The sequence below is a fragment of the Rhodamnia argentea genome, chromosome 8, assembly GCF_020921035.1.
Source record: "Rhodamnia argentea isolate NSW1041297 chromosome 8, ASM2092103v1, whole genome shotgun sequence".
Taxonomy (NCBI): Eukaryota; Viridiplantae; Streptophyta; class Magnoliopsida; order Myrtales; family Myrtaceae; genus Rhodamnia; species Rhodamnia argentea.
The window spans coordinates 7,606,695-7,617,797 of record NC_063157.1 but is presented as its reverse complement, the minus strand read 5'-3'; the positions used below and the strand labels follow the sequence as shown (position 1 = coordinate 7,617,797).

Genomic DNA, 11,103 nt, shown 5'->3' with positions numbered 1-11,103 from the left:
GGGGCGCTACTTTTGGATTTTCGCGATCATTGGGGATAAAAACTCAATCTTATTCTTCCATGATTTTGAACACGACCTGTCAGTCGAAATAAAAATGACATGCACGGATTGATCGTAAAATTAAAATCAAAGACGGAGGCGATGATGACCACCATCTTCGCAATCCACCATCGCAAAAATAGAGGAAGTACCGATCATTCGGTTGTTAAGACAGCTCCCATCGATTTTTAGAACCTAACGTGAGAGATTCGATTATGTGAGAACCGCGAAGCATAGATCGGCGTTCCTTGGCTCGAGATTTGACCCGAATAGAGCGAGCTGATGAACTCGAGTTCAATTCGATTGCCGAGGGGTAGAACATCGACACGAGATCGAGTTAAGCTTGAAATCACTCGACTATATTCATTGCTCGAGCTACTTGAATTTCCCTCTCGACAATGAGTAAAGTCTAAAAGTGGAGCTTAGATGTCTCAAAACCAGCATCACTTTGTTTTTGCTCAAACTTCTATTCATTAGGGTACGAGATGGGAATTAATTTTCTATTCTGCGAAAGTACAAAACCGTAGATTATAGAAAGAATTATCCTCCTATATAGTATCCTGAAACTCAACTCGGCTTCAATTATTTTTTCAATCAACTTTATACTCTAGTCAAACATGCTCGAGAAAATCGCACTACGTAGTCCTTGCAATCTGTGCCCCCAAAACAACATTAGAGGGTGGATCGAGAATTACGATCTACCCTGCAAAACATCACTTGAATTGAACTTGGCGGTTGAAATGCCAATTTTCAAGAAAAGTACGTAAATTATTGAGTCATTTTGAGCCGTTAAGATAGGATCCGAGGACAAATCGACATTCTCGACTTGACTCCATGCAAGATCAATCGAAGTCTATCCTTCTCTAATCAGACATCGTGCCATATTCGAACTTCCCAAACCGAACGACGAGTTAGAGATTCGAAAGGCGAAATGAAACGGAGAGAGGAAATCGAAAACGAAAACGCATTGTACATAGTTAAAATTTCATATCTAGACCTCACAAATTGTGTCGGGAATATGAATTTCACGTGTGCTATGTGCTTTTCACCTTGGAGGGGTCGGAGGAGATGACGATGACGACAGGGTGTGTGGGAGTAGGCCCCACGTGCGGGTGGGTCCCACGTCCCACGTGAACCCCACGCTGGTCGAGGGGTCGCGGGAGGGTCACATCATTCCATGTGGCCAATCTGAGCCTGTCCCCCTTTTCCTAACGCTAGTCCCTACCGCAGACGATAGACTGAGCTTCTGGGACCCACTCTTGCCTTTGCAACACCCCCCCCCTGACCGTTTCACCGAAATACACGTGGCAGATAGAAGGTGACTACCGCAAAAGCAAAGCGCCTACGCATCATTTGGTGAACTGACGGCACAAAATTCATTCCTAACTTGGGAAATTGGAAATCGCCCGTTGAAGCTCCATCGATCGTTTGCAAATTCATGCTGCTCTCAATCGAAATCGTACGCGCAAAATCACACATTTGAACTTTGACCATTTCACTTGCATTGCGAGGCTTAAAAGTGCTAAAAGAGAAAGAAGAAGAAAAAAACTGCTAGCAAAACTAGCTTTTTCTTTCTTTTTGTTTGGGATATGTGCGCTGAAAGTTCTAGAGCTTATTACGAAAGTACAATTGAATCTTAAGCTTCGTTCGTTTCGCGAAAAATAACTTTTCGAAAAACGTTTCTTGGATTTTCCGGTGTTTGGGTGCAGAAAATAAGCTAATCCCAAAAAACATTTTCCCATTTGAAAAAAGCTACCTCAAAAATAGAGAAAATGTTTTTCTCTTTTTGAGGAGAGGAAAACATTTTCCTCATCTTCCATTACTCCTTTCTTTCACATTTTCTTTCTTTATAATTGTTTTCCTTTTTTATTTAATTTTTAAAAATTCAAAATTTTTATCATTTTCTTTGTTAATTTTCTTTTCTTTTCTCCTCCTTCCCCTTTCCTCCGCCCGTCACTACTTTCTCCATCGACCTCCAACCTTGGTGATGGCCGAAAGCACAGCAATCGGCTTGACGCGAGCCGGGGAGCTCGAGGCTTGGCCAACCCCCGCAATCTCTCCAAATCCAGGCAAGCTCCACGACAATGCCTCTATATACCCAACCAAACCTTCCCTCGCCGATCATGAGAGCTCTATTGAATCATTCAGTGGCCGATTTGAGGTATGCGAAAGAGAAAATGCGCAGATCGTAATCACGGCGTTGGGTCAACAACTCGCAAATGGATAGATCCAGTGAGTCAAGGCAAGCGAGGCTTGAGGGAGGCCGAGCCTCACCTATGTCCGACGACGAGAAAATAGGCACACGAGGCTCCAACTAAACAGAGTTAACTGAATGATTTGATTGCATTAATTTGACAAGTTTTAAGACTCGATTCAATTTTTTTGCATTTTTTGAAACCTAATTGCTCTTTCGTGGTAAATTATAGGACTCATAGTGCACATATCCCCTTTTTTTTTTTTTTTTTTTTGTTTCGGACAGAAGCAGCTTGTAACAAGTGTCAGTTGTGATTTTCACGACAGGGGTCCCTTTAAAAACCATTTGTTTTACCTGCTGGACAAAACAAATCCAAATTATTTGTAAACACAAGAAACGAGAACAACCAAACGGCCCAAGAGCTGTATCATGTCTGAAGGTTGGACCCAAGGTAGTGGGCCTCATCTGATTCAAAGCCCAACATATATCCTAACGTAATTTCCAAAGTTTAATGGGTTTTTTTTTTTTTTTTAAGGGCAGAAACGAAAGATTCATGGTTAACACTATTGGCTTTCGATTAGATCTCGATTCCCCGAGGGAGAGAGACAATGTTATAGTTTTGTAAGGTCCTGATACAAAACAAGAAAATCGAAGTCAGGCTCGTCGAGAATAGACCGGCCGAGTCACTCAAGCGGGCCGACTTGCTTCTCATTCCTCCAATCCATCCATTGGGAGACCAAACAAAAAAAAAACACACACACACACATGGATGTGAAACTCCGGAGAGAGGCAGTCCTATATAGATGGATAGATTTCAAATTCCAGGTGAAACCTGTACATAACCTAAAACAGCTCACCCTTAGTAATAGGAAATAAACATGATGCATGAGAGAAGTGACCCAATTGGAGCTACTGTTCTGAGACTCCAAAGCATCTCCCCCTTCATGAGGTTCTCCTTTGGCTGGTAGGCCATCAATCAGCTTTGACCGTTTTTGAGACAAATTTTCTTACTTCTGCGTATGAGAAAGCTTGTTGGCTCGTCATCTGCCTCGGTAAAGAGAAGATCCTGAAATCCGTATAGGCACAGCTTGCATCGCATTGTGCAAACTCGATAATCGCAGTGTTTAAACTCGCTAAGGGCAAATAGCAAACTACCAAGTACCAACTGGTGGAATATTAATCTCTCGGTGTCTGGACTAAAATTTTCAGCACAAGGTGTCTCAGATCATGGCAAAACAATGTAAGGAAAGAATAGAGGCTTTTTTTTTTTTTTTCCCACTAAATGGAAGGGTACAAACAGCTAGTTTCTTCAGAGGCATCTTACTTACAAAACTCAGCTCGCATGTACACGGGGTGAAGTGGAGTTCGGAAGGTACAGGGTTACCTGAATTGAAGTCAAGGATTAAGTGTCAAACGTAATATGCATGCCACATGAAGACCGACAAGTCGGCATTTTCATATATGAACACCACCAAAAGTCATGCAGTATTCCTAGTTTTGGTACCCATAAGATGAATAGACTGGATCGTCGTCGGCGCTTACTCTGTCCTCCCTTCTCGTTCTAGAAGAAGAACCGCTGGCGGCCTTCCCAGAGATTTGCGCAGGTTGGGCACTCGGGTCGTACTTCTGAGAGGCAAGGTAATTCAGTGCAGTGACTACATCACCTATGACTGGCCTCACGGTGGGTTGCTCTTGTACGCACATCGCAGCAATGGCTAGCGCTTGGTACAAGCCTCTTACAGGATACAGGCCTTCAAGTGTTGGGTCAGCCATCTGGGCAAATTTTTTCCTATCCCGGAAAAGGGGACGTGCCTGGCCGATATTTTATCACACCCGTTAGTCAAGCTAAACTGCTAATACACACACTATTGTCTTTCATCTCATCTAGATGTATTTCAAAATTTCAACTTATATTAGCTTGTGTTTTTCATCAGCTTCACGAAAGCGAGTTTCCAGCAGGATGAGATAAATGTATTCAAGGCAATTCCACAGGTAAGGAAGACGAAAATATTCTCAGGTGGCTAAAGAGTCCATCATCAGACTCAGAATTCTGTTGGAAAATTGACACGTAAATGCATTCAAAACCAAAATAACCTCATCCTCAAGTTATGAGGGCTTGACGGTATCAACCGAGAGATTGAAGCAAAACCTTGAATATTTTTTTTAGGTTTAGAATCTCTTCTTTCTATACATCATGTTTCTTCAGGTGAAAGCTATTTTGTACCCCAGTCAAACACGAAGTAAACCGTACAGTACCTACATGTTTTCATCATACAACGATTCAGCAAACAACAAGCATGCAACATACCCAAAGGAAAATTACGGACAAACTACCAGAGGCCAACATCTGATGAATAGATTTTGTTAGTGACGTCATAAAGCACAAAACAAATGACATGTGAATGTCTTTCTAGTTAAAGTTCCTCTTATACCAGATTATATGGTAAATAAATCACAAGGGAATCTAAGCCATAGAGGCAACACCCCAGAAATTATTCCGGACACGTGAGAGAGGTGAAGACTCTCATCAACATTTTTGCTCTCTAAGCTCGTTCTTACTTGGGATTCATACTTCAAATTTTCACCCTCTAAGGGCAAGGAGTAAATACCTTAGAAGGTTTCGTAACTTCCCAGAAACCAGAAGATGCACATGCAAAGGTATAATGGATTTAATCTTCATTACTAGTCCAACAAAGAAGATTCGGTAGTCTATTAGGTCACCCAGCTCAATAAGTTACGATGGAGATCAACAATATGATGACAATTTTTACCACCCTATTAGATGGCCAAGGAAAAACGGATTTGCAGGCATCGTTACATAATCTGCTCTTTCACAAAATCTCACACCAGTCTTGATTATTAAACTTAAGTTCAAGCAAAATAAAAACAAAACAAGACTTCATGCAAGCTAGATCACGTAGGGTATCTCAGGGAAAAAACAGAGAAAAGATAACAACTTAAGGAATAAGTACAATTAAGGAAACATTGCAAATCAAATAATATATTTTTAGCTATCTGTCAAATCAGTCATGACTTATAAGCAGAGGAAAAGAAAGGCAGTCGTATCTTACCCAAGCAACAAGGTACTGGTCCTTGGACTCTTTCATGGGATCAAAAGCTTTTCTTCCTGTAATCAGCTCCAGAAGAACAACTCCAAAGCTGTAGATATCTGATTTGAATGTCAACTGGCCTGTCATTGCATAATCTGGTGCACAGTAGCCATAGGTGCCCATAACCCTGGTTGACACGTGGGTCCTATCCCCACTTGGACCCACCTTGGCTAAGCCAAAATCAGATAACTTAGGGTGATATCCATCGCCGAGCAAAATGTTTGAACATTTCAAATCACGGTATATAATAGGAGGCTTCAATTTGTCGTGCAAATACTCAAGACCTTTTGCTGCTCCAGCTGCTATTTTCATTCTTGTATTCCAATCAAGTCCTTGTCTAGTTGGCGGAAGGTCTGATCAGGCATAAAAGAAGCAAATTCAAAACACTAAATGGACAAGGTAATGAACTCATGTGGACCAAAAATCATTGCATGCTATAAACAAAAGTCAAAGGAACATAATGATGATAGCATTACAACAGAATACGCAGGCTGAAGGAGATTTATTTACCATGCAAATGGGTTTCTAGTGATCCTAACGGCATATATTCGTACACCAACAGCTTCTGATCTCTCTCTGCACAAAAGCCAATTAATTTCACAAGGTTAGGGTGATCAACCAGACTTAGCATCGTTACTTCGACAATGAACTCCTTTGTGCCTTGAAGTCCATTTCGATCAAGTTGCTTGATTGCTACTGCCTGCACCAAATCCACGACAAAATTAATGTCTTGCCACCTACTAACTAAAGAAAACCAAGAGTTCACAACATGCCCTAACACATACCTTTTATCTGCACCAGAACATCAAGCTTAATAAACATGAAGTATAACATAGCAGCAATATATTCCTCCTCAGTCCCAACATAGGCTATCTTTTAGCGTAAAGTTCAGTGCCAGAACTTTCACCGACTCGATAAACAGCACAGACTTAATGAAGCAAATAAGAGCCAGAACATGGGGTATAAGGCTTACATTGACTCAACCAACCTGGTCAGTTCCCTCTAGATGCCCCTTATACACTTTGCCAAAGCCACCTTCACCCACGAAGCAATCCGATCTGAAATTGTCCGTGGCAGCTGCAAGTTGATCGAACGTGAATGTCTGAGCCCGTTTTCCATTAGCTTTTGCATCCTTATAGATATCCCTCAAATCCAAATCCTTCACATCTATGTTCAGTTGGTCATCTTCCTTTGCAACCTCGTGTCTCTCCACATCAGATTCTTTCGCATTTCCGCAACCATCGACCTTCGCAGTCTCTAACAAGTAGCAAAAGAAAAATACAAACATCAAGTCTCGAAATTTGTTTCCTTAGACGGAATAGACAACAAAAGTTTCAGATGAATTTAAAGAACCGCGCTATTATAGTATAACAGGACTTCACGCACAAACTTTCTTTCTTTTTCCCTTTTTTTTTTTTTTTGTGCAGTTCTAGCTTTGATCTTCTAAACATGCAAGATTCAAGGTCGTGATATCTCCCCCGAGAAATCTTTGAGCAATCGGAAGGAAAATTCAAGAAAACATCAACAGTACTTCCAGGAAATGAAGAACAGATTTTTAAACCAACACCCCTCAGTTTCAGCTCGAAAGCTACAAAATCAAGGGCCCCAACTGGCAAAATCTTCCAACTTCGACAACAAACAAAACAGGGCATCGCAAGATTTCTCGAGAAGTACCCGGAGCAGCTCGATCTTCCGCTTTCTTCGTGGGACAACGATGGTTGTCGCTGTTGACGATGTTGTTGTTGTTGTTGTTGCTGCTGCTGCTGCTGGGGGTGGTGCTGCTTCTGTTCACGTCCTCCAGCTCCTTCACTGCTTTTCCACTGCATCTGAAACACCCCATAACAAGCTCTCTCTCCCTCTCTCTCTCCTCTCTCTCTTACGATCTTGCAATCAAGAGGAAGAGATGTAGCCCCAAAAGGCAAAGAGGAGAGAACATGAAACGCGAGAGAGAAGGGAAGGGAACAAAGTGGCAAAAGAAGTCTGAGATTTTTTGCGATGGTTTTTTCCTATTTATATTTTTTTGAGGGGGGGTTTGTTTCAAGTGTGAATTATTTATGGAAACTCCCTCGTGTCAATTGAATCTGGCCACGTCATATATGAATTTTCACATTTCCTTATGCAATCATTTTGAGTTTTTTTTTACTATCTTTCCGAGTTAAAAGATTTATCGATTTATCGCGAGCTGAAACTTGAATAAGTTTAAAATAAACAGATGCTAAATCTAAATTTTCGATAAGCTTCGACTAATGATGAAACGAAAAGGGGGATGCAACTTTAATTACACATCAAAATTCTTATGTGAAATTTGGTGATTGGTGGGCACCGCATAAGCGACGAAACATCATTAAAGCTAATTCAATGATCATGCAACTATGACACAATCTTAAAATGGTTGAATGCATTTTAAAACATTTCAGTTTTAAGTTAGTTGTGTTTAATGAGATCATATATGGGATCTTAATCTTTCATGCGACGCAACAATTCTTCATCTTTTGTGCGCCGAATCACTATCGAAATAGAAATCAACAGAGCATTATGTTGTAATAACTCTTTAAACCCGTTAATGACGAGAAAATATGTTTTGAGTTGGCGAACCTGGTCCCCAAAAAACAATTCCACCAAAACGGGACGAGGCGCGAGCGAGCGAGCCAAAACTCGAGGAAGATGGTTTCAGATTTCTAAAGCATACTTAGTAGAACTTAAAGAGATAATCTAATGTATACCGGCTATCAAAACTCATTCGATGTCGGATCGATTTGTTTTTGCCCTATAATCTCCATTTTCTCCGAAAACAGCTGAACTACTCTACTCTGCATGTCAAGCATGTGCTTTTCAAATGTCCCAACTTTCAATTGATCAAATAGGGAATGGCAAATACAAACACCGGTATTAGTAAACATAAAAATAAGAATTAAAATTAAGTTATTCCCGAGTAATAGAACAGGCCCTTTAATTTTAAAATTAAAATCAAGTTACTCCAAAGTAATAAAATAAGCCCTTTAATTTTAAATTTTCCCTCTCTCTTTTTTTTCTGCCTTTTTTTTTTTAAATAGGTGTTTTGTCCGGTCATAATTGATCAACCAAAATTCTTGACGTGCAGGTCATTAATTGCCTAATTATAAATTACTGTGGAATCGATTGGTCCTGTCTTTTATGATGTCGCCCAACCATTTGCGTTGACCCGACCCGTCTGATGATCAATCCATCGCCGGCTGATCTCTTTAAAATTCTATTCCAAGTCAACCTTTTCAAAGTTTGCCAAAGCGCGGGACCCACACCCAATTAGATTCACATTTAAAACCCCCCAACCCAAAAAAAAGGACAAATTTTCGAAAATAAGGTTATATTTCAACTCGACCAACCTGACGATTCATGTTGGATACGGAAAGAATAGTCCGGCAACTCAGGTTGATTAGAAGTGATCGGTTTGAGAATAAGTGGTTCTCACCCTATAACCGAGAACCCGTCCATTAGGAACCGGTTCCGCAAAAAATCCACGGAAATGCATTAGGAAACCTTCCGGTTCTGTGGACGTTTGCTTGACAGAAGTTTACCTGCAATTGTCCGACCAAGAGTTTACTTTGTCAAGAAGATCTTTGGAAGCATTTTAAGGGGTCATATGGCTCCGGAGATGGAAAACTTTTTACTGGAGAAGTTGAGCAAGGGGTTGGAGCGTAAAGAGGGGAAACTATCTTACATTTTGATCAACGAATTGGCATATTAAGGGCGTGCATGATAATACTTCAGAAGCAGAATTTCTGCTTCAAAAGTGCTTCTGAAGCCGAAATCCGTTTGGTAAAGACACTTCATAAGTGCTTCTGAAACCGAAATCCGTTTGGTAAAAATATTGACTTCTAGTAGGAATTTCTACTTCTGAAAGAGATTTCGACTTCTAGTTGGATTTTTGTCCAACTTTGAGAAGTAAAAAATTGTTATTTCTCAACTTCAGAAATCACTTCTTCGACTCCGCCAACCAACGCCCGCCAGCCGGCCGGCCGCCAGCCGGCTGGCCGCCGCCCGCCCGCCGCCTCTCGCCGGGCCGGCGGTATTTGATTAAAAATAGAAATTTTATCAAACGTCTTTTTTTATCAGAAATCAACTTCCGCTTCTGATGGTGTTTCAGAAGCAGAAGTGTTGTCATGCGCGTCCTAAGTGTCTCTAATGTGAATTCTATGATAACGGATGAACAAAATGTGAAAATGGAGCAGTGGTCTGGACTCTTTTTTTTTGTTTGGACGAATGGATCTGGACTTTGGACTCTAGGCCTTTAAGGGAGATGGCTTCAGCCTTCAATTAAAAGAATATACATTTGAATTATATAAAAGAATCAATCCGGTTAGGTCGGTTGGATGGTTCCCATCCGTAACCGAGAATTGAACCGGTACCCACCGCTTACCATCCAAGATCAACGGGTTGGGTACGGTATGGTCCAATTTGATTGGATCATGGTTTTTTTTGCCCACCCCTAGAACCGACCACAGAATTGAACGACTCGAACCAATTCGATTCTGATGGGAAACAAAAGTGGGAGCACCTCGATGTCATGTCTTGGTATTCGACTTTGGCGTGATTAAATGATAAATCGGAGAAAATCATACTTGCAATCCGGGCATTAATTGAACCGGACTTGATCCATATTCGGCATTAGTTGAGAACCAATTGACCTGAGCATTGACGGGGCCCTATTCGTATTCAAGAAGGCAACACAAAATGACCCAAACTTGCAAACTATCAACATCCAAAAAATCTCCGATCTTCGGCACAAATCAATTTGAAGCATGACAATAATCAAATCGAGTCGAGCCGATACATTGTCAATCCCAAGCTCAATTAGACTCTCGTGATTAGGGCCCGAGACTCAACTCAAGCCCGATCGATCTACTTGAGCTCATCTCGAACAGAAAATCGAACCCGGGAACTCGACTTGATTTCAATCCATCATAAAGAAATCCAAACTTCAGCTTAAGCTCAAATACCATAAATAAAACAAGTTTTTCGATGGCTTTTATCTGTACTTTAATGCCGGTTAAATAATTTTGAAAAATAGAAATTCTTGTTAGGTCATAGGTCCGCCGAGTTAATAATTAGCGAGATAAAGTTCTAAATCGAGAAATCATCGAATCAAGTCGAGTCGAACCGAATTTAAACTATTTACGAGTAAATTGATCGAGTTTTATTTGTAAATTGAAGTCGAAGATTCGCCACATTTTTTTGGTTTTTTTTGTAATTTCTTTGTTAACTTCAATTCACACCGCTGTCACTCACGGAAATACACGGTTTTCTGTGCTGCCAGCCGCGCCAGAAATTACCGGCCACATATTTTGACTTTTAAACGAGTGAATGGTCAACTTTGTTTACTCCACCACCGCCGCAAAAGACAAAACCTCGTTGGCCGTTCCTACGACAAAATCCATTGGCATAGATTCTTGTTGACATGTTAACAAGGAAAACATTTTAAGATATTAAATCATTTTAGGAATTGATTTTAGACCAAAAAAAAAAATTGACGTGTGAGAGAAAAAGAGAAGGGTTAATTTAGGCTTTCATTTATTTTGCAAAAAATAAATAATTTAAAAAATATTTTATTAAATTAGACTGTTTGTATCACTTAAAAGGATTAGCCAATAAAAATTATTTTTTACATTGACAACTATTTATGTCTAATTATCTTCATAGGGGATGAATTTTTTTTTTCTTTCATCCAGTTTTGTAACTGATATAAACGATTACTTTCAGGAAAATATTTTCCAAACCATTCAG

The 11,103-nt window shown here is 40.4% G+C and overlaps 1 protein-coding gene across 2 annotated transcripts; it reads right to left on the bottom strand.

Annotated features, from left to right (window-relative positions):
- Positions 1–3,377: 3,377 nt before the first annotated feature.
- On the bottom strand, positions 3,378–7,322 carry LOC115736733 (probable serine/threonine-protein kinase PBL5). 2 transcript variants are annotated; one of them, XM_030668558.2, is made up of 5 exons: positions 7,018–7,322; positions 6,332–6,600; positions 5,854–6,043; positions 5,305–5,696; positions 3,378–4,045 (listed from the first exon to the last, which is right to left on the bottom strand). In XM_030668558.2, the coding sequence occupies exons 1-5, from the start codon at positions 7,181–7,183 to the stop codon at positions 3,725–3,727; spliced, it is 1,338 nt and encodes a 445-aa protein (XP_030524418.2). In that variant the 5' UTR covers positions 7,184–7,322; the 3' UTR covers positions 3,378–3,724. The 2 variants fall into 2 exon arrangements, with proteins under 2 accessions (XP_030524418.2, XP_048140684.1); XM_048284727.1 differs by lacking the exon at positions 7,018–7,322 and having other exon boundaries at positions 6,317–6,474.
- Positions 7,323–11,103: the final 3,781 nt, after the last annotated feature.

Excerpts from the sequence above, each read along its gene's own strand:
- LOC115736733 (XM_030668558.2), bottom strand. The coding sequence starts at position 7,183 with ATGGGGTGTTTCAGATGCAGTGGAAAAGCAGTGAAGGAGCTGGAGGAC. Across the intron at positions 6,601-7,017 it reads GGAAGATCGAGCTGCTCCGG|AGACTGCGAAGGTCGATGGT; the intron begins GTACTTCTCGAG and ends GCTACTTGTTAG. Across the intron at positions 6,044-6,331 it reads ATCTAGAGGGAACTGACCAG|GCAGTAGCAATCAAGCAACT; the intron begins GTTGGTTGAGTC and ends GATTTGGTGCAG.